Below are 24,248 nucleotides of genomic sequence, written 5' to 3' on the forward strand. Positions count from 1 at the left end.
TTGGCCTTTTTGGAACCGATATACGGATTTTACGAGAATCAGTTCCGGTGGTTCCGGGGTCCATTTTTCGAAGATGAATGAACACCATCATGCGACATATCAAACTTCTTGATTTTGAAAGTTATAGCACATTATCACGATGGGTGATTACTTAGAATACATATGGCCAGTTTGGAATCGGTTTACCGATTTCCAGGAATCCAGTTTCAAGGCTTAGTTTTGATAATGATCCAATACTGTTATGCAGCATTTCAAACATCGCGGTTTTGAAAATACAGCATTATGTGTCAGTTTTACGTTGTCAGAAATACTTCAGGCCATTTTGGACTTGATATACGGATTTCCGGAAAACCGGTTCCGGTGGTTCCGGGACCCATTTTTCGAAAGTAAACAAATATCGTCAAGTGATTTTTTTAAGATACATTATTCTGAACACGCTATGTCCGAAGGGAAGTATTATGAAAATCGAATGTACCCTAAATGTTATTCCCTAGGATCGTCACTTTGGACCTCTCGTTTCAGAATCCGTGCGGTTTAAAATATTTCATCTTGGGTTTTTGATATTTTTGATTTTTTTCCTATTTTACGATACAATAATCGAAAAAAGTCATTTTAAGGTCAATTTAGTCCTACTTAAAAATGTATGAAAAAAAACCCCAGATGGATTATTTTAAACCACACATTTTCTGAATCTAGGGGTAAAAACATATGGTTCTAGCGAATACATTTTGAGGTACATTCACTTTTCATAACACTTCCCTTCGGACATATCGTGCTGAGCTGTTTTTGCGTTATCCCAAATATTTACCCTGCTATTCATTCAGGGACTCCTCAAAGAATTAATCTAGGAATACCTCTTTTGATTTTTCCAGGGATTTCTCTAGGTATTCCTTTATGGATTCCTCAAAATTTCTTCAATGGACTTCTTTTAGGATACCTCCAGGCATTCCGCATGGGGTTTCACTAGAAATTCCTGCATAGATTTCTCCAGCAATCCTTTTTAGGATTGCTCCATAAATTCCTACAATGATTGTTATGGGTATAAATATTTGTTACAATTATGAGGCAGAATAATTGGTTGATGTATTATAAGATTATGATTCGTGCGTTCTTTGTGTTGTATGTTTTATTTTACCTCGTATATATTCCCATAAATTTAATGCACATTTATAAGGTTCTGCAAAAATAGAGGCCCATGAAATGCAATCCCACTTTGATTGCCAACTTTCAGGCCATTTCGGGCAGCGGTCAAGTACTAGAAATGTAAATCTTTCCCTGCCACGGACTTCAAGTTATTGAGCTCAAGTATCGAGCCCCGAAACGGGATGCCCGATCAGGATTATTTTTCCTAGACAAAACCAATCTATGAACACAGCAGCAAATGTGGTGAACTAAAAGGCAACTGCCAACTAAAATACAATTTCAGGATGACTGATGGATCCAAAACAATAAATGAAACCTCGTCGTCCTGTGATCGGAAGGTGTTATCCATCTGGATAACAGGGCACATTTAGGTTATATGTTGTGCTGTGTCCACTTGTGATGCTTCAAATTTGTGCATTTGTAAGGCTTTGTGTATCGTGATGTGTTAATCCTGTGTAATATTTTTTTTTTTAATTTTTGTAACATGATACTCCCGGAATTCCCGGAAAGGGATTTCTCTAGAAATTTCTATTGAGATTTCTTCAGCAATTTTTGGTGGGGATATTCAAGACAATCTTCTTGGGATTTTTCCAGATGATTCTCCGGCGGTTCCTCCAGGAATATACTTTAGAAAGGGATTCGTCTCTAGGACTCCCCCAGCAATACTTACTCCAATTTCTCCTGCGATTCCTTCAGGGACTCCCCCACGGATTTCTTCAGAATACCGCTACCGATTTCTCCAGGGGCTTTTCTAGATATTCCTTCTGATATATTCATAAAACTTCTTTAAGGCATTCCTGATGGGATTTGTTATCTCCCGAAAATTCGACCTCTAGAGATTTCTATTGGAATTCATGGAGGAAGGCCAAGAGGAGTTACAGGAGGAATTACATGAGAAATGTTTAGAGTAATCCACGGACTAAATCTCTGGAGAAATTCTCGGACGAGTCTTTAGAAAAATCCCTGGAAGAATCACCCAAGACATTTCTGAAAATATCCTATGAACACTGCTCGGAATAATCTCAGCAGGAATGCCAGGAGAAATCACTAGAAGGATTCCTGCAGGTATAACATTAAGTACATATTTCTGGAATCCCAGCATAATCTCCTGGATGGAAGCCAAGAGCAGTTCCTGGACAAATCCCACGAGAGTTTTATGGGGAAATCTTTGGATCGATTCACTGGATGAACTTCTGAAAGAATCTCAGAAAAAATCTCTGGAAGAGTTCTTGGAAGGACGTTGGGATGTATCATGGAAGAAGTTTCAGCAGAAATCCTAGGAATTTCTAGAGAAACCCCATTAGGAATGTCTGGAGGAATCCAAAGAATAAAACATTTAGGAAATACCTGGAGGAATACCCCGAGAAGACCCTGGAAGAACCGCTGATGGTATTCTAAAGGAATCCACAGATAAGGCTCTGAAGGATTTGCAGGAGGAATTTCTAAAAGTACCACAGGAAGGTTTCCGTGAAGAATTCCATCCAGAATGCCAGGATAAATTTATAATAGAATCACTAAAATAATTCCTGAATTTTGCTTGGAGTCACTAAAATAATTGCTGGAGTAGTTGCTGGAGAAATCTTTGGAGGAAGGCCAAAAATGAGGTCCGGCAAGAATTCCATTTCTTCAGGAATCTTTGAATAAAGTCTCTAGATTTCCTGGATGAGTCCTTGGAGAAATCCCTGGAAGAACAAACGAAGAAATTTCTGCTGAATTCCAGGAAGATTGCCTGGCTGGATCCCACCAAAAAGCCAGGAAAAAGCTCTAGAAGGATCCTCAGAGATTTTTTTAGGTATGATAGTTGGAATTTTTGGAGGAGTCCAAGGTAGAATAGCTGGAAGAACCGCAGGAAGAATTGCTTGAGCAAACCCAGCTGAATGTTCTGGAGGAAGGATGAAGGAGAAAGTTCTTGAGCTCCTGGAGGAATCTCATGGGAAATTGCTGGAGGCATCCCCGAATAAAATTCATAAAGGAATCACCTGAGAAGTGTAATGAACTCACTAAACTGTTTTGCTATGATCGAATGATTAGTGAAAAATTTAAATCGTTACAAATCAGTACAAAAGAAACAATGGCATCTGAAAGGTGACCAAAACATTTTTTTTTCAATGATTTCTAGAAAATATAACACTTTTAAATACACTAAAAACAATTTTGAAATAGTGGACCAACAACCCCCCCCCCCCCCCCCCCTCCCCCATCTTTAGCAAGGCGCTTCCATTTTCATCGTATCGGAAACAAAACTAATAAGCGCTGTTGATTTTTTATTTTTGAATTATTTGTTAGGAGTGGGTATACATATCATAAAGAACGGAGATAATCGGTGCTCAAATAGTCTATTTTTGGAATAGAGTGAAAAAGGGGGCTCATACCTTATGCAGAAAAGTCCTAAATATTAGCAATAAATAGGGGCCCATATAGCCGAGGCGGTAAACGCACGGGTATTCAGCATGACCATGCTGAGGGTGACGGGTTCGATTCCCGGTCGGTCCAGGATCTTTTCGTAAAGGAAATTCCCTTGACTTCCTTGGGCATAGAGTATCTTCGTGCCTGCCACACGATATACACATGCAAAATGGTCATTGGCAGAGGAACCTCTCAGTTAATAACTGTGGAAGTGCTCATAGAACACTAAGCTGAGAAGCAGGCTTTGTCCCAGTGAGGACGTTACGCCAAGAAGAGGAGAGAGGATTAGCAATAAATAAAAAAAAGTTTTGATTGCTCAGGAAAAAACAAAAATGTTCGAGCTATATCCCGCTTCAAGGCGCAATTACCGCACTCGATGGCACTGATGTAATTAATATCACGAACATCTGGATCTGTATACAGGTCCCAAGGCGAGGATTGCGATCTATGAAAATATTCAGCAATTCCTCCTAATAATTCTACATGGGTCTCTCCTCGGGTTTTATGTGTAATTCCACCCGAGGTTCCTGTAGGGATTCATCGTTCCTAGAGTTTCTTCCGCCATTCCTCTCAAAATTCTTCCATAGCTCTTTCCAAGTATTCTTGTAAGAATTCCTCCAGGGATCCCACCCGGGATTCTTTCATCGAATTCTCACGTGAGGGATTTCTCGCGGGATTCAGAGCTGCCTCCCGGGATGTGTTCATTGCTTTTAAATCTTTCACGATTTTTCCATTATTTTCCCGGGATACTATATAAGATTCTTCCCAAGATTCCTCCATATTGAACTCTTGCAGGTTTCCTTTAGGATTTTCTCCTCATGACTGGGATTTATCTAGGATTTATTTATTCTGGAAATCCTTCAGGGATTATTTAAGGAAGGATCCTCCCAGGATTCCTTCAGGATATTTTCCAGCATTCCGGGAAATCCGAGATTCTCAGGACTATTGCAATAATTTGTTCTGTAATATCTTTTACAAATTTCTCTGAGTATTGGTTGCGGGTTATTGCACGAATTATTCTCCAAGATACATCCTAAGTTTTCTTTCGGCATTCCTTCGGAGATTCTTTGGGGGTTTCTCCCGTGATTTATTCTTGCATACATTGAGCTGTTCCTGTAGAGATTCATTGAATGATGGTTTTGGATTTCTTTTCCAGGGATTTCTTCATTGATTGCCTACGGTTTTTTTTTTCAGAAATTTCCCCTGGGTTTCCCTCAAATATTTCTTTAGGGATTCCATCAGGGAATATTCCCTGGATTTCTTCAGAGATTCCTCTCGGGTAGTGAAGAGAATTAGCATTAGCATTAGCATTAGCATTAGCAATAAGCGAGTCGCACAAATTCGTAGGTGGTACAGTCCTAGACCGCTGTTATGAGGGTTGCCTCCTTCCCGTCCGAACCAAACCACAAAGATTTGGGACTAATCTCTGACTCTTAGACAAGACTGACGCAATCCTCCAATGGTCGAGCACTGTCCTTGCCACGTCCTTGCGACTGCTGAGGAATGGGAAAGGATGGTTAGTTTTGGACACCTATGAAAAATGTAGACAACTCTACGATCTCGCAGGCCTAGGTGTCACGGGAATTTGGGTGTTGTTAGTGGAAGGGTAAACTCCAAAGGATACGCTTGGTTAACGATCAGGCACACCATTGTTAGACTGCTTCGAATCAGTTGTCTGCCCAATACATCCTCGTCATCTTGTTGGCATTTGGTTGAATTACTAGATTCTTCGGTTGATAATCTGAAATATAAAAGAATATTAACATCATACGTCAAATAAGCTACACATTAGTGATACGCTCGCCACAGTTACATATTTTTAAAATATTATTTATGTCGTGCGATGCATTTACCTGAATTCTGCTGAAATAAAATTTTAATTAGCAGTACATTGAAACACAAATACTACAAAACACAAGGAAAAGAGCATCAAACTTTGATCTTGGAATATTTAAAAATACGGTAAATATCAAGATCAAAATTTGATTTGGTAGATCTTACACCGCAATGCACCATTCTAAGGTGATCTACCCACGTTACGGGGAACCTCTCGGGTAGTGAAGAGAATTGTCAGAAAAAAAGAGATACAAAACAAGCAGCAAAAAAGGCGCGGAGATTACTCTTTATCCCTAATGGTAACAGATAATGATATGATCTCGAAACTTGTTGTTGCAGACAAACATAAAGCTGAATTTGTTTCGTACTAACTGGAGAATAATCAATTATTACTAACCCAAAGTCGAAACTGTTTGATGATAGATCTTCAGCAGAGTTGCAGTGTTTACCGACTCAAAGTTACCGTCCGAAAACCGCAATGCAAGGCTTAAAAATCTTTAAACTCGTCGCAACAAATGCAGGTTGAGACATTGTCATTATTGTTGCGCGATGGTTGAGTTTTTTTTTCACTGCTCTTGGATATTTTTCTTGTTTTCTCCTTAAATTCTTCCGGCATTTTTTACTACATTCCTTTAGCGCATGCCCCGACAATTCTTCCGGAATTCTTTTCGGGATTCCTTCTTTGATCCTTGAGGAATTCTTTCAAGATTCTGTCAAAGATTCCTCCCGGGGCTCCTGCAGGGAATTCTTCCGGGGTTCGTCCATTGATATAATCTAGATTTCATAAAGGACTGCTCCTGATGGGAATCCTTCAATGATTCTTTCATGTTTTACTTCTGGGATTCTTACACGGGTTATTATACCGAGATTGCATCAGGCATTCCTCCAGGATTTTTTCTGGGTATTTTTATTGATTCCTGCCGAGATTCATTTAGGGATTGTTTGAGGCATTCTTCTCCGTCTTTTAGGGATTTTTACCAGGATTTCTTCCGATATTTATCCCATAATTCCTTCATTGATTCTTCCCGGACTATTTTATCCCGAGATTATTTTAATGATTATCTCCCTCCCCCTGGATATTCGATCTTGACGCGATGGGAGGGCTTAACCCATTATCACTTTAGCGCCAGTTTATTCACCATTGCTTGGACTTGAGCTACATATATCTGGTTTAAGAGTTGATCGCAAGTGAAGGAATCGGCCGTAAGTGCTAATGGGAACCAAAGGAGTATCCGTCGTGCATTTATCACAAGTCAAAGACAAGCTATAATTCAGCATGCATATACCTACTCTTTGCATTCTTCGAATTTTCTCAACTTTAACAATAATTGTTAAATTTAACGTAACGCAAGAGTGGGCAGGGGAGGTCTCTGCGTTACACTCATCATTCATCACTTGAATTCGAAAGTACACAGGACAGGGGACGCTAGGATAAGTTGACTTACAGCCTTACAGATTAGGTTATGTGAACAATTAAATTCATTACCATTGGAAAATAATGGAATGATTAGGTAAAGATTAAACTGTTGATTTTAGAAATGAGTTTATATTTGTATTTCTTATTTTTATAGGTTCTGTAGGGATGAATATATAAAAGTTGACAAATAATCTTTATCATTTTTAGATCAGCTGACTGAACTTTTTTGTTTTTATATCCTAGACTAGACGATATTATAACACTGACCAAAAAAAGCAGGAATTTAGTTACATGTTTCTTTAGGACTTAGAACGATTGACAATGTAAAGGGTTACGGTGGATATAAGAATACTTCGGACTGAGATGATCACAGATATGCAGAAGACGACTAGCGAAAATAATAACACAATATAGACTCAATTTTGACATATAGGGTTTGACTGATTTGCAACATCGAATGGAAGCTCAAAAAGTGTTATCTAACACTAATATGAAAGTTATTTGGGGATGATGCTGGTGCTGTCAATGAGCAACATCGGTTATTGACACTATTGGTGATCAGCTTGAAATAATTTTCAGAATGTATTATAAAACAACTTACAGGGCTGTTACAAAACTTCCAAAATATCATCCGCGAAATTCGCGGCTTCTTAAATAAAATCCGCGACTCGGAAAACAAAGCCGTGACATGAACATAAACATTCAAATTTGATCTTAAACCAGATAATTGTATATTGAGGTTTCCAAAGATTTAGGAACAATCATCTCTCTCGTTTGTCGGGTTCCTACGATCACATTTTAGGACTGTTTTGATATACCTTTTTGCTGTGAACTACGTAAGTTATCTTAGTTATGTTTGTTACTGAGATACTGGTATAGATAAATCTCAAGGTCAATTATTATTGATGAATAGATAAATAGATCCTGAGTTACAGTGTGTAATTCCTCCGTTCTGGTGAGACATATATCAGGAGACCGTATGAAGAGCTTGCCAGGAAGTTTGAACCTACAATGGGTTCTGCAGTAGCAGTAGTAGAGGATGTGTTCTGATGTTTCTCTCTTCTCCTCACAGAAGCGACAGTTTGAAGTTTGGGTTGCTCCAATCTTTTGTAGATGGTATCTGCTGGGGTAGTAACAAGTTATTGGGATATATTGGGATCCCTTTTGTTTATACCTAATAGTTGTTGGGTTTTCTTGAGGTTTATCATTACGAGTCTTTTGGATTGACTCGTATTGGGAAGTGTATTCCAGTTTGATGTGATTTTATTAACCATATATTTGTTCAGTTTCATTTTTAAAGAGCAGTCTGAGATCCCACATAAAGGATCAGGGCCAAGGGACAACCATACTATACTCCAGAAACAAGAAGCACGATGATTTGGTTTAATTTGCCCAAGTTATAAGAAAAATAAAATAACCAACGAATAGCCTTTCAAAATTAATTTCCAGATTAAATTTTGTGCTCCAAAAAATTTAAGTAAACTGAAAGGCGGTAATTTTGATAGCCATCTTTGCATCCTAGTGATCCTATTCTTAAGAAAGTCTCCATAGTTTGAATAAGAACCACGTTTTTAACCTCGGTTAACCAGAAATCAATCCTAGACAAAAAGAACACTATTTTCAACAAAAAGGGATTTTGGATCGAGTAATTTTAGTTACAGGTGGAAACTTAATTTTAAAGTTGTAATAACCATTGAATTGAAACAGATCATCAAAGTTGTGCCATCTTACTACTACGTTTATCGAAGTGTCGTTTTTAATCATAAACTTCTTAGGAAATAAAAATGATTTTAAAATCAAACGAAATTCAGTATGTTTTAGACATATCAGCAAATCTGGTGAAATGCCAGTAAAATGGGCAATATGTGTCATTGTACCCTTGCTTGCGTCACATGGCGCAGTTTGGTCGTCTGAGCGTCCGACCGTGCCGAGCTCTCGACGCATACTAATTAGACACCAGCAAAACAAATTGCCTGGTGGCTAGGTATGCGTAGTGCGAGAGTAAGTCTCGGCTTTATAAAAATAATTCGCTCTCACTTGTAGTGGGCACAAACGGAAGTGCGTTGTGGATTGACATCTAAGCCGAAAGAAAGATGAGTTTGTGAAAAAGGAGTGTTCAGGGTGCGGCTTCGGAGTCAGTTTGGCTTTCTATTCCGCAGAATCATTACTTGTTCTGTGGCTTAGTTGGTTAAAGCGCCTTTCTAGCGAATACGGAGTCGTGGGTTCGAACCCCACCAAAAAGCGATTTTTTTACTGATTTCATCTCTCAATTTGTCAATTAGCAACATTTCGTGCCTTCTAATAGTAAGTTTTTCCAGTATCAAACGAAATCATTTTTTTTTAAATGGTATGTTCTGTATAACTTTAGAGCCAATTTTTTAAAATAGCTTAGATCTAAAAGTCCGATAATCAATGCTACGCAGTTGTATCGAAGATTTTTTGAGCCTATGCTTACTCTAAACCCTGAGCACCGATGGTGGATCAGATAGCCGAATCTAAAAATCTCTATCCTGGAAATGAACCTATAGGTACAGAACAAAAAAAACCTTAATCAGAAATGCGATATCTCAGCAGAGAAATTCAACATTTTTATCGAGTTTAATAAGCCAATGAAATTGCGTGTTGCCATTTAATTTAATTTTAAAAACTTTTGACTTTTTGGAGAAGTTGCGACTATCAAATTATTTTATAGTTTTGAAAAAAAATCTTAACACAGAAACTAAATAGGGTAAATGTACCAATAGTGGTGCTATTAGTAGCTCCTTGTAGAAAAATAATTGAATAAAATTGATAATACCACAAAATAAAAAGTCTGAAAACGTTAATCGGTACTCGGTAGTTTTTCACTTAAATTTGCTAGGAACAATGTAAAAAGCATTGTTTATTTCAGTTTTTGCTAATAAATCACTTGCACCAACTATAGGTACACGGTTCCTATTATGGAGGTAAAATTTAACATTGGTTCCTATAGTGGCGCATCCCATTAAATTCTTATGGGACCCACCACTATAGGAACACTACCACCACTATAGGTGCAAAGGAGCAAAAAATTTAGGGAAAATAATTGTTTAAAATAGGTTTTTCGGCAAATCCTGAAAACAAAACTGAATTAATGTTATTAATTAGTTATGATGCATCTATTAAAAATGTCATTTGCAAGCTTTTTGTTAGAAATAGTGCTAAATTGGCACTACCACCACTATTGGTACTATCTCCACAAAGGGAGCTTTTACCCTAAAAGCTGTAAAAGATGTTTGGCAGAAGCTTCGAAGGAAATAAGATTGAGAGAAAATAAAAACAGCTCAAGAGTAAATTACCACTATATTGGCTGGAACGCGACTGCGATGCGGTGTTCATTGTTCAAAGCCATCAATCCAGAGACATCCGCGAAAATCGCGACCAAATTTGAAGGATCCGCGAAATTCGTGTCGTGGCACATAAATCCGCAACAAATCCGCGAAAATCTCGATTTTCGCGAAATCCACGACTGTTGTAACAGCCCTGAACTTTGGATATTATGTGATTGTTATTTGGTGAAGTTGTCAGAAAAACTAGTTGCCCATATCGGTTAAAACACTAGCTCTGGTACCTGTGTCCGAATAATTTTCAGAAATATCAAATCTTTAAAAACTAGCTATTACATTTTTTTTGCTCTTCTTTGTAATATTTCTCAGGAATAGAACTTTGAAGGCGTTCTCTCTGAATGTTGTCCAGTGACCACGGAGGTTTTCGATTATTGAAATATTGTTCAACTATCAATTCATCTTTGGAGCTTCCATTCGGTCAAAATGGGAATAGTTGAAACACAGTATTTTTAAAAACTACTACGACCCAATACTAATTACTACACACTTTGCTCAAGTTGACGACATCGTCTAGTCCATCGTGAGTATTGGTCCTAGTAGGGGGAACGTTGGGAAAGGGTGCAGGCTTTGCTATTAGCTGTCCTGCAACTCCACCTGGTCACTCTACAAAAAAAAGAGATTATTTTAATGATTACTTCAAGGATCCTTTAGGTATTGCTTCAAAGGCTTCTTCCGTGATTATATCAGGAGATCCTTCAGGAACTCTTCCTGAGTTTTCCTCAAAGATTCCTTCGGAATAGGTGTTGTTTGTCCCGATCGTGACAGTGCCGTGCGAATTCGATAAAGGTTTTTGGCTTTAATTTGCTATTAATTGATTCGCGTAATTACATAATTAGGCCTCAAGCTAAAAAGTGTTCTTAGCTGCGTGTGCTGATATATTTTGCAAGCGATTTTGCATTGCTGGACGATTTCTATCGGTGAAATAAGTGTAGCGATTATCGAATCAACCCTTGCAATCAAAAACAATTCAGCTGTTTTCACATCTTATCTACCGCATACCTACTCTACAATGAGTCTATGGCTGCTACAAATGTTCGTTGCCTATCGGTGGCCTGGTTAAGCGAGCCGTTTGTGATGGATGCCGAAAAGAATGTCATCTAAGCTGCACTCCAATGAATCCCTACCAGTTGAGAGTTTGTATAGAGATCGACAATGTGGTATGGATGTGTGACGACTGCCTTTCAACGTTCCGTAAACAAAAATCGGCAGCGAAAAATGCTCAAAACTGAACTAATGTAGAACACAAGAGCCCAATGGGGAATACCGTACATCAATTGCAGTCCGAAATATCGTCGCTCAAACTGTACTTCGACGCCCTCAAGCTTTCTTTAAGCAGTGGCTGCCAAAGAACCGATGACAGCATCGCTATGGAATCTACTTCTACACCGCAAGTAAACTTCAATCCAGGAAGAGCTTCATCATTAATTGCTAACGGATCCTCTGAATTGCTCGTCGGTTCAAAAGTTGAATCTGCTCCAAGTGGAAGTCGCAAGTACTGGATATACTTTACCAAAGTAGCCAAACATGTTTCGGCGGATGCCATACCTGATATGGTCGCCACTTCGTTGCAAATGCAGGACCCGCCTGATGTTGTGATGCAGGATACGGCAGTTATTGGAGACCTACATTGAAATTCTTTTTTGTTTTTGTTACATCAGGTTTAATTTATTGTAATTTTACTATTGATATCAAATTTATTTGAAGTATTGAATTGTGAGACGCCTTGGGCGTTAAGTTAAAGTTAATCTTGACTTAAAAAAAAGACACTACATCGTCTTCAACCAGAGGCTGCACAGACTGAACAATTATATGAGACAACGGACAACACGAAACACCCAGTGGTCCAGTGGAGAATTTTCCGTTTGATGAAAAGTTTTCACCGACTGGAGCGGGAATCGAACCCACACTCCGAGGCTTACGATACGGCTAGACGACTGACGCCTCTAACCGCACGGCCACGAAGCCCACCACTTTAATTCAATTAACAGGTAAAATTTGTTTTTAATCGCAGTTCTAAATATTTCATTTTTTTTTCTGTCGCATACTGTTCATCACTGATTTTGCTACAAACGCCTCCACTTTCGACTTATAGCGCGGGAAAATATGTTCGATAGGCGTTCCTTTTCAAGCATGTACTGATAGATACACGCTAGTAAGACACGGCAAACGTGCAGGAACGCACCTATCGTCAAGTGCATAGAGATGGTGATCGGTTTATTGGCTCAAGGTTTAGCCTTCATTGTGCTTTTTGATCACGTGACAGAACTGTTAGATGGGGATATAAAAATTCTAATGAACTCTGTTTTCTTTGCCTTTTTTTTTCAGATGTCTCGACAACAACCGCTGAATCAAGTACGGTAGAAAACAATGCCATAAAAGCAGAAAGTTCCTCCTCGACCACAGTACCGTTAGCCGTTCTACCATTAAGTAAAGACAACGATAACCAAAATGATCCGATTGCCAAAGAGAGCCCAGAAAGCACAACACTTAAGCCGTCCGATGGCGGCAGTTTGAACGATGATGCCTCAGTGCCATCACTGATGGAAACAACAACTTCCCACTTGACCTCGTCCGATCCCGTCGCGAATGAGGTAAGCACCGAGTCAGATGTTGCCACTAAGCAGCAGCCAATCGGTGCGACCTCGATCGAAAAATCACCACAGAAACCGGTTTTGCTGCACGTTAAGACCCCCGAAGAGGTCAGCAACGATCGAAATCCGGCCAAACCACCTTCCATACTGCAGCATTTTCTTCCGGTCGGTGAAAGCTCGTCGGAAGAGTTGCTCAAAATGAGTGACATGAGATCATCGTCGTCTGCCGAAGCGACACTGGCTCCTCGTGGTCGTGCCATTAATTTTGGCTCCGCCGATGGGCCAATTAATTTCGTTACAGCCCCCGACCTGGCAGCGGCTGGCGGCCACACCACCAAAGGCCCCACAACAGAAATGCCGGCCACCACGATAGACCATGAGAAAAAGCAGCATCAGACCGCACTGCCGGAACTGTCCGATATCAGTATGGAGGACGATGACGACGACGCCGATGCGGAAGGTCAATCGGAAGAGACGAAGCCAAAGGGCGCTGAGAAGATGGACCACAACAAAAGCGTGAAACACATGGCGGTCGTCGATGAGTGCATCTACAATGGCGCCGAGTACAAGGTAATTATCGTTGTTGCGTTTGTTGTTGGGCATTACTAGGAAGGTATACATCGAAGAGAATTTGTGGTGGAACAGGAAAATGTGGGCCAGTAGGGTGGACGACGCAGTGCAGTGGTGGACACCTACCAACCTGTGGCTGCACTGTTTACGGCGATGGTCGTTGAGGGAAATGAAATTAATTGCCTGTAAAATGTGGTTTCATGCTTTTCCAGATGAGTACCCATGGAATTGGCTCAGGTTGTGATTAAGTATATGCTGTCCCGTCCCGTTGGATCAACGGCGGTGTTACAGTAGTATTTGAGTAGCTGTAGAACGGTGGACGAGGGAATTCTTGAGCGGTAATAAAATGAAGTTTATGGACCCAGATAGCTGATGTGGTAAGCGTACGGATATTCAGCTTTACCATGATGAGGGTGACGGGTTATATTCCCGGTCGAATTGGGGATTCTTTCGTAGGGAAATTTCTTTGACTTCCATGGGCAAATGGGCAGAGTACCTTCGTGCCTGACACACGAGATACATATGTAAAATGGTTATTGGCAGGGGAAGCTCTCAGTTACATAATAACTGCAAAGTGCTCATAGAGCAATGTGCTGAGAAGTAGACTTTATCTCAGTTGGGACGTAACACCAAAAAAAGAAGAAAAAAAACACGTTTGTTAGCCGGCTTATGAAAGGGAACTACATAAATTTAACATATTTTTATAATGTTAAATGAGCCACACAGTATTTCTGCTGGATTGATAAAATTGAAATAATTGTTATAAGTCAATTTTGATTCCAGGGATACCAAGCGTTTCAAGAGTTCTCAGTGGGTCTCAGAGGGGTTCCAAGGGACCTCAGGGGCGTTTCAGGGGATTTCAAGAGGTATCAGGGAAATTACAGGAGCATTTCAGGTAGACGTATGCGCCTCCGCGACGCCGTCGCTGACGTTTCTTCCACGCCGATGAGAAAACGACAATTTATTTTGCTCGCTAGCACTTTACGAACCACCTGTTTAAACCTGATAGCACTATTATGGTAATTTTTAAACATGTTTACTGTTTGTACTTTTTTCCTGTGCATATTAGGCGTATTTTTGAAAAGTTTGTTTTGTGATTATCCTGCAATATTCTTTGTTTGATGATTTGATGATTTGTTACTGTACTTGGAAAATCCTAGCTTATTCTTTTAAATACTAATTGAGTCGTGGAGCGGACCTGATGTGATTGTTAGAACACTTGACTATCACGCCGAGGACCTGGGATCGAATCCCACTCCCAGCAACTCGCAAAATGTGAGTTCTTCCTGTGGAAGGTAAGTAAAGTGAAGTAACGTTACCTCCACCAGATGTGTAGTGCAAAGAATTTAGTTGCTTCATTAAGTGAAATTAAGAAAACTCGCTACGTTTTACTTTATATCCTACATCCAATGTTCAATAGTTTAGACACCGACAGTTCTATGTCAACCCAAACGAAAAACGATTAATCAGAATTATCCCCTGAAGAAGACTCTAATACGAAACGTTGGGAAAAATCTAAAACTATCGTTTCAATTCCTCAAGACTCCAGTACCGAAATTAGTAGCTCTTTAGATCGTAACAGTCGAACTCTCTTTATCCGTCCTCTGATTTTCATACGTTGAAACCTTTCACACAAGGTAGGCGAACGCAGTTCTTAATCTTGGGCGTTTCCAGGTAAATCGGGAGGATCAGGGGTTTCAGAAGTTCTCAGGGGGTTTTCTGGGAGTATTAGGGTCGTTTCAGAGGTCTCAGAAGTCTTCAGCGGGCCCCAGCGGGTCCTAAGGAGCAGTTCAGGTGCGTTTCAGGGGATCTCAGAGGGTTCCAGTTGAATTCAAAAGATCTCAAAAGCTTTTCAGGAAGACTTAAGGGTTATGTTTCATGGGGTCTTTGGGTTTCATGGCCCCCTGACATTGCCCTGGAATGCCTCTGAAGCGCCCCTGAAACTCCATGAAACTACCTTAATCCCTCAGTGGCTTCAAAAGTTTTGGAGGCCCTTGAAAAGCGTTCCAGGAGTGTCTTTGAGAACCGCTGAAACCTTTCTAAAAACCCCCGAACACCTGCTGAAAGCTTCCTGAGACCGCTACAATGCTTTTACAATCCCTTGAGGACTCCTGAAATGCTCCTGACTTACCTTACCGGTCAGACGCAGGTCTGAGTGGCCTCTGCTGTGCATAGGAGTCATCTCCATTCTACTCGGTCTATGGCTGTGTGTCTCCTGTTCCGCACTCTGCGAAGGGTCCGCAAGTCGTCCTCTACTTGATCGACCCACCTTACTCGCTGTGCACCACGTCTTCTTTTAGCGGTCGGATGGCTCTTGAGAACCATTTTAATCGGGTTGCTATCCGACATTCTGATGACGGGGCCCGCCCACCGTAGCCTCACGATTTTTGTGGTGTGGACGATGGTTGGTTCTCTCAGCAGCTTATGCAGTTCGTGGTTCATTCGCCTTCTTCAATTCCCGTCTTCCATCTGCAATCCAACTTGTCGCCCTTTTTGTAGATGGGAAACACGATACCTTCCATCTATTCCTCCGGCAATACTTCCTCCTCCTAAATCTTGATAATGACCCAGGGTAGTGCCTGAAATGCTCCTATATATATGGATATGGTATATCTCCTGAAATTTTTCCTGAACCGACTCTGAGACCCCCTGAAATGTCTCTGAAAACCTCCAATTTACCCCTGGAACTCAAACTGCTCTGAAATACTTTGAAATGCCCCTGAAACCCCACACACATTCATTTCATTCATTTATTTAGTATTACATCAAATTCAAGATAAAACTGAATCAACAATATTTCTCCATAATACACGGTTCGTGGCTGCCGCTCTCCATCCTCGGTCGCGCCCGATGCTCGCCAAGTCACGCTCCACCTGGTCCGCCCATCGTGCTCTCTGCGCTCCACGCCTTCTTGTGCCAACCGGATCAGTTGCAAACACCAGCTTTGCAGGGTTGTTGTCCGGCATTCTTGCAACGTGCCCTGCCCACCGTATCCTTCCGGCTTTGGCCACCTTCTGGATGCTAGGTTCGCCGTAAAGCGCAGCGAGCTCGTGGTTCATCCTTCTCCGCCATACACCGTTCTCCTGCACACCGCCGAAGATCGTTCTTAGCACGCGTCGCTCGAAAACTCCGAGTGCTTGCAGGTCCTCCTCGAGCATGGTCCATGTCTCGTGCCCGTAGAAGATCACCGGTCTTATTAGCGTTTTGTACATGGTGCATTTGGTGCGTGGGTGAATCTTTTTCGACCGCAGTTTCTTCTGGAGCCCGTAGTAGGCCCGACTTCCGCTGATGATGCGCCTCCGAATTTCACGGCTCACGTTGTTGTCAGCCGTCAGTAAGGATCTGAGGTAGACGAATTCCTCCACCACCTCGAAAGTATCCCCGTCTATCGTAACATTACTACCCAGACGGATCCGGTCGTGTTCGGTTCCGCCTACCAGCATGTACTTTGTTTTGGAAGCATTCACCACCAGTCCGACCTTTGCTGCTTCGCGTTTCGGGCGGGTGTACAGCTCTGCCACCGTTTCAAATGTTCTTGCAATGATGTCCATGTCGTCCGCAAAGCACACAAATTGACCGGATTTTGTGAAAATCGTTCCCCAGCTGTTGAGCCCGGCTCGTCGCATCACACCTTCCAGAGCGATGTTGAAGAGTAGGCATGAGAGTCCATCACCTTGTCGCAGTCCCCGGCGAGATTCGAATGAACTGGATAGTTCACCCGAAACCCTTACGCAGTTTTGCACACCGTCCATCGTTGCTTTAATCAGTCTAGTCAGCTTCCCAGGAAAGCCGTTTTCGTCCATGGTTCTACATAGCTCTGCGCGGTCGATGCTGTCGTATGCCGCTTTGAAGTCGATGAACAGGTGATGCGTTGGGACCTGGTATTCACGGCATTTATGGAGGATTTGCCGTACGGTAAAGATCTGGTCCGTTGTCGACCGGCCGTCGATGAAGCCAGCCTGATAACTTCCCACGAACTCATTTGTTTTAGGTGACAGACGACGGAAGATGATCGGGGATAGCACTTTGCAGGCAGCATTCAAAATAGTGATCGCCCTGAAGTTCTCACATTCCAAATGGTCGCCTTTCTTGTGAATGGGGCAGATTACCCCTTTCTTCCACTCCTCCGGTAGCTGTTCGGTTTCCCAGATCCTGATTATCAGCCGATGCAGACAGGTGGCCAACTTTTCTGGGCCCAACTTGATGAGTTCAGCTGCGATACCATCCTTACCAGCTGCTTTGTTGGTTTTGAGCTGGTGAATGGCATCCTTAACTTCCCTCAGCGTGGGAGTTGGCTCATTTCCGTCCTCCGCTGCACTGGCGTCGTCGTTTCTTCCGTTGCCGTGGGCTCCCGTGCCTACGATCTCCACGTCGTTCAGGTGCTGATCGAAGTGCTGCTTCCACCTTTCGATCACCTCACGTCCGTCCGTCAAGAGGCCTCCGTCTTTAGCCGTTGCGGGATGCGTTGAGCTTCTGATAGAACTTCCGTGTTTCTTGGGAACGGCACAGCAGTTCCATTTCTTCACACTCCGCTTCTTCCAGGCGGCGCTTTTTCTCCCGAAAGAGGCGGGTCTGCTGTTTCCGCTTCTATTTATAACGTTCCACGTTCTGTCGAGTCCCCTGCTGCAGCATTATCGCCCTCGCTGCATTCTTCTCCTCCAAAATCGTTCTGCACTCTTCGTCGAACCATTCGTTCCGTCGATTCCGTTCCACGTACCCGATGGTGCTTTCGGCTGTGTCGTTGATGGCTGCTTTCACTGTACTCCAGCACTCCAGCAGTCCTCTAGAGAGGCCTCATCGGGCTCGCGCTCGTCTGGCAACGTGGCCTCGAGATTCTGCGCGTATGCTGAGGCGACATCCGATTGCTTCAGTCGCTCTAGGTTGTACCGTGGCGGTCGCCGGTATCGTACATTGTTGATGACGGAGAGTTTTGAGCGCAGTTTGACCATCACCAGATAGTGGTCGGAGTCGATGATGGCGCCACGATAGGTCCTGACGTTGATAATGTCGGAGAAGTGCCGTCCGTCAATCAGAACGTGGACCCCCCTTCCCCCCCAGAAACACAGCTGAAAGACTCCTGGGAGCTTTGAGTCCTTGATAACTCTTTAAGCCCCTTTGAGTTCCACCTTCACCACGAACACCCTGAGCCTGAGCCTCTTGAAATGAAAATATAAGTCCCATGAAACTCAAACCCCTCCAGAACCACCCCCCCCCCCCCCCCGAAACTCTCGTATTGTTTCTACCTTAAAGTCCTCACAAGTAGTCGGTAAATCCAAAATATAAAATGTAGCTTGGGTAAGCAGGCCAGCATAAATTCGTGCAGTGGACCATACGTAAGATTCGTCTCCATTTGAATAGGTGCATGGTTGTGAGTCTCAGAATCGTGTGAGTCGTGTTTTTAAAGTCGTGTAAAGCTGTTGAGGTCATTTATTCCCGTTTCCCGTAGATCGTTGGTGTGTTCGACTGTTTTACGAAACTGTTTCGTGGTGGCTTGTCAGTCTTGACAAAAATAAAACACTATTTATTTTATTTTGTCCGACGCTTCGGTCCGTTTGGGACTTTCTTCAGGGACTCAATAGTTAGGGGAAATGCGGGCATAGCGCCCTCGGGGGCAAAACGCCTTCACGCGGTTTCATCATATTGTGGAGGTTTTCGTTAGATACAAGCAAACTAGAACTAAAACTGAGCAGATTAAGGCCGGACGGGACGGTGGTTGAATCGTCCGCCATTGCTCTGTTGCTAGTAAGAAGCAAATCTCAACTTCTACTTCATATTATTGGCTAGAAATTTGATCGTTCATTTGCTCACTTGCGGTGCACAATCGACTAAAATTTCAGCTACGTCAGTGCAGTGAAAATTGATATTTCCATCTTCAAAATTGCGAGGCAAATTGTTAGAAAGAGAGGGAAGATAGGAAAAAATACACGTCGCCCCGTGCGGCCTTAAGCCCAAGGACAGCTGCTATTGGCTTCTTTAGCGGTGTTGAGATAATTCCATATTCAGAATCTGCATGCAAAACTGAGCCGAAATCCAAATTTTCATGAGTTTTGGTGCCCGGGAACCTATTTAAAAATCAGTTTGAAGTTTGTATGGGAGCGATTTGTCGAATAACCCCTCGTCGCATTTTGTACTGGGTGGAGCTGTCAAGCAGTTGGCCAGCTGTCAAAAGGTGATTTTGAAAAATTTCTTCGAAAGCGATTTTAGGTACCAAGATGAAGTTCTAAAAATCAGAAAAAAATCATGGAGGTTCAGAAAAAGGTACTCTTTCGTATAAAATCGAAAAATCAATATTTTTTTCTTAATTTAAAAACCCAATTGTCGAAAGAAAAGCGTGAAAAACGACGATTTTCCACATTTGATAAGATTCACTAATTTGCAGCGCACAGAAATTAAGACATTGCGCGCTGATTATATGGAATCAAGCCATTAAACCACCACGCGCCTCCTACTCCATCATTTGCCGCTGGCAAGAGTTCGATGGAGCCCCTTGGTATTTCACAACAAGTCAGCGGGCGTTTTGCCTCCTGCAGTTTCTCGGCACCTAAAAAGTAACACTTTTTTGAATTGTTTATTTGAATGGCAAATTTTGTGGGCACGCGGGTCAAAAGTTGAAGTCTCTTAGGTAAAGGGCAAACTGCACTCCAAGGCAGAATACGACCTTAAAATAAGCATCTTTTGAGGTTTACGACCACATATGCTTAGCCGGGGCGTTATGCTCCTCTCTCCCCTACAGTGTTCTCGTCCAGTGTGGTTCGGTAGAACCTGTAACTGTCGATTTGGTTCGAATTTTCCCGCACAATCGCAGCCAAATTAGATGCCCTATCGGGGGAAACCCGTTCCAAAAAAATAGCACTCCGGAATTTAGAACCTACTTCGAAAGCAATGGTGATTTATAAACTGTATTCCAGTTGCAAAATTCAACATATCACAAATTGCCGGAACTAGATTTTATATTACACTAATACATACAATTTTCCACTCACAATTGAGATCATAAGCGTCGAGTGTAGCGGCAACTTCAGTAGAACAGATAATGCTCAGTCGGTTCTACCTCCCCCATTCGTTCTACGGAGGAAACCCAACCGTAACGAAATTACCACACAATTCTGGCGTGCTAATTAATTACCAACTATCGCCCGTTGTTGGTTGTTGGCAATGCAATGTATTATAGAGTTATTGTCCAAAATTAGCCTCGCATAACGAATTAGTCGTCGGTTACCATTGCTCGACGCAGTCCCACTACTATAATCAAAAGCTATTGATGTGATTTTTTTGTACATTCGAGTCGCGCAATATCCACCTATTACAATTTTTAATTGCCAGTGGAAACGGAAGCACAAAAGCAAGATAAAAATCCTGTTTGGAAATTGTCAAAAAAAAAAAACGGAGACACTATCAGACTACCAATGAACCAGTTGGTAGCATTTTACCAGCCATTAACGCTTGCGTAAGTCTGATACGTTCAACTACTTAACCCCTAAAGTGATCAATTGACTGCAGTACAACAATGAAGATGCTTGAGGGTCGCCTCGGAAGAATAAAGTGTGCGAATTGTGTAAATATTGTGTACCTATTCAATTTTGCTTTAAGTTCAAGGTCGAGCCACCACTGTACTTTGCTGTGTGAAATCATAAGCGATGCACAATGGTTCAGGAGTCATCTGAATCACACAATATGCATTTAGAGTCTTCAAGTGAAATATGAAACCTTTTGTTGGTTTGAAGAAAAAAAAAACGTGGAGAATCTTTGCCAATTCTTGGATGAAATACTACAACTACACTGCCTAAAGAAAGCTCTAAAAAATCTGAAAAAAACTGTGGGCATTTGCTTGCTGAAGTCTCTTCAAGGTTTTCTTCACCAAGTTATAAGAATTCCTTTAGAGTTCCTACAGAAACTCTTGCTGATTTTATTAAATCTTCAAAATATTTTGTCTCAGGTTCTTGTCCAAAAAATATTCAGAAACTCTTCAAGGAATCGAATAGCATACCATTCACACTTTTTTTTATATCTTTTTTTTTAGAAATGCATACTTTTATGTCTATTTATTTATTCCTCCAAGTTTTTTTTTCCTAAAAAATTCCCACAAATTCAGTAGGCTTTGGCTTATTTTTATGGGTTCTGGCAGATATTTGTCCAAGAATTTTTGTTAATATATCTAAACACTTATTATGCATTAGGAATAAAACATATCGAAAGATGAAGTCTAATGTAAAAGCTAAAATCTTTTCTCGTAAATACGCTTATTCAACCACAGTGCAATTGAAGTCATCACTCGTCGGAAGTATGCTTGTTTACGACGACGCGACGGTTGGAAGCATTAACACTTACCTACCAGGCGGCATGCGTCTGAGTCTGCGAATTACCGCTACGGCATTGTGGGAATGATTGCTTATCACGGTCGGAGAAAACCGGGTGTAACCTACTTGTGGGGCAAAACAATGGTAAGCGGCGTTTGCTATTATTGGTCTGTGTGGCTTTATGTATCATTAGCCATAAGTGTTCGGTTTAGTTCAGTAGAGACTGGTTAGTTAATGAGTGAACTTGGAAAGCGGCGGAAGAAAATTACAACTTAAATAGGTGTTGTGTTGAGTTTGTAAATTGATCCCGTTTTCTGCAAGATCATTGCTGCAAAACGTAACGTAAGGCTTTTATAAGTCATATTATTAGATAAATTTTGTCAACTCCGGGATTCTCCGGGAAACTAGAAATAATTATTCTCATTCTTGACTAACCACTATTCAGGGTTCAGCACGAACCAATAATGATCGAATTTATTCTTGCACCTCGCCTAACACCTCATGACCAATATGGCATCAATTACTCATTTATTAATTAGCTTTCACATCATGTAAAACATATTGAAAAAGAACTGTCCCTCGAATTCTATTCTATTTTAGACCTTTTTTCTGAATATCCTAGGTCATCCAAACTATTTATCTCTAGTTTATATCCTAAAGTCTACGGGTGTAACGATAACTCATTTCATTATATAAAGCTACGATTTGTAATCTATCATGCCCAGTAAGACTTCTGAATGTTCAATAGACAGTATCAGATCAGTCGGGATGTCCTTGATCATCCAAACTGTTCTTAAGTTTAGATCTTAAAGTCTACGGATGTAACGGACACTTTTTTTTATTAAAGCTACGATTTGTAATCTATTATCTTCAGTAAGTGTTCTGAAAGTTCAATATATAGTATCAGATCTGTTGGGATGTACTATGTCATCTAAACTGTTATTGTGTTTACATTATAAAGTCTTTTTTTTTTGTACCTTTTTATCATTATACAAGCCACGATATGTAATCTATCATGTTCAGTAAATCTTCTGAATGTTCAATTGACTGATATGGAATATATCAAAAGTATATTGGAATGATTATTAATTTGAACCCTGTCTAGTTATGTGTAGTTACTATTTTAGCTTGATAAACTACTGTCATAGTCATTGACTTTTAAGAACTGAGTTCCATAATACCTCAATCCATAATACCGTAAACTGGGGTCAAATTGATCTCCGGGTCGAAATTGATCAGACGTTTTTCAGTTAGATTAAACATACTTTAAATAGTTTCCTTCCAAATATCATTATGTAGGAATCATATACTAAAGGAAACATGTAAGGAAACTATATAAAACATGCTTTATCTAACGGAAAAACGAGATGAACTAGCCTAGGGTTAAAAATCTCGTTAATACAGACAAAAAAAATAAAAAACGTATGATCAATTTCGACCCATTTGGGTTCTACCCCGTTAGGCCGAAAGCCGTTAGGCCGAATGTCGTTAGGCCGAATGCCATTAGGCCGAAAGGGTCGTTAGGCCGAAAGGGTCGTTAGGCCGAACTGGTCATTAGGCCAAATGGGTTGTAAGGTTAAACGGTTTACTTAGGCAACTGGATGGTAAGGAACTGTTTAATTTTTGAGGGAAACGGTCTTCGACCTTGAAATTTTGGTTGGCTTTGCATGGTTAATTGAATAAACACACTAATAGTATTTCGCGTTTTAAAGTCTAAATTATAGTTACACCGGAAACAAATTCAGAGTTCCAGTACGAACATGATTAACAAGATTAAGTGCAACTGAATCGAGGTCTCTAAAACAGCCTATGTTTAAAAGAAGGAAAAATCTTCGATGAAAAAGTTGTTAGCCGTTATGCTTATAGTGAGTATAAAAGTAATATTACGAAAAAAACACCCTATGTTCAGAAGAAGGAAAAACTCTGTTGAGGGCTGTAATCCTCATTATGAGTAAAACATTTAAACTAGAAAAAGCAGCAGTAGACTACCGCCGTGAAACTCAACAGTAAAACTAGAAAGAGTTTAGAAGAAGTAAAATTTCAGATGAAAAAGTTGATAGCTATAATACAAATATGAGTAAAGCAGCCTATGTTCCGAAGAAGAAGGAACTCTGATGAAAAAGTAAATGACTGAATTATTTATGATGAAAAAAAACAGCTTATTTTCAAAAGAAGGAAAAAATTCCGATGAAAAATTAACAGTAAGTATAACAGTTAGGCTAGAAGAAATGTCTATGTACAGAAGAAGGAAAAACTCTTATGCAAAAATTATTTGCTGTAATACTTATGATGAGCAGAATAGTTAAACTAGAAAGAACAGCCTATTTTCAAAAGAAGGAAAATTCTCTGATGAAAGAATTAATTGCTGTAATGCTCATAGTGAGTAGAACACTAAAACTAGAGAGAACAGCCTATGTTTAAAAGAAGAAAAAATCTCCGATGAAAGATTTAAAAGCTGCAATGCTTATAGTGAGTATAACTGTTAGACTAGAAGAAAAGCCTATGTACAGAAGAAGAAAATACTCTTATGAAAAAGATTATGGCTGAAATACTTATAATGAGTAGAATAGTTAAACTAGACTGCCGTAATTCTGCAAAGTGACGTAAGCGCCATTCAAAATTT

General features: G+C 40.8%; 1 protein-coding gene across 7 annotated transcripts in view; it reads left to right on the forward strand.

The window, feature by feature from the left end:
- The window catches only part of LOC109433308 (putative epidermal cell surface receptor), a 177,761-nt gene that overhangs the window by 110,529 nt on the left and 42,984 nt on the right, over window positions 1–24,248 (forward strand). For all 7 annotated transcript variants that reach the window (XM_029873233.2, XM_019709737.3, XM_019709738.3 and 4 more), the window contains one exon: window positions 12,493–13,328. In XM_029873233.2, the coding sequence (XP_029729093.2) occupies window positions 12,493–13,328 (836 nt within the window). The remainder of the gene's footprint in view (window positions 1–12,492; window positions 13,329–24,248) is intronic.

This window comes from Aedes albopictus, chromosome 3, assembly GCF_035046485.1.
Source record: "Aedes albopictus strain Foshan chromosome 3, AalbF5, whole genome shotgun sequence".
NCBI lineage: Eukaryota > Metazoa > Arthropoda > Insecta > Diptera > Culicidae > Aedes > Aedes albopictus.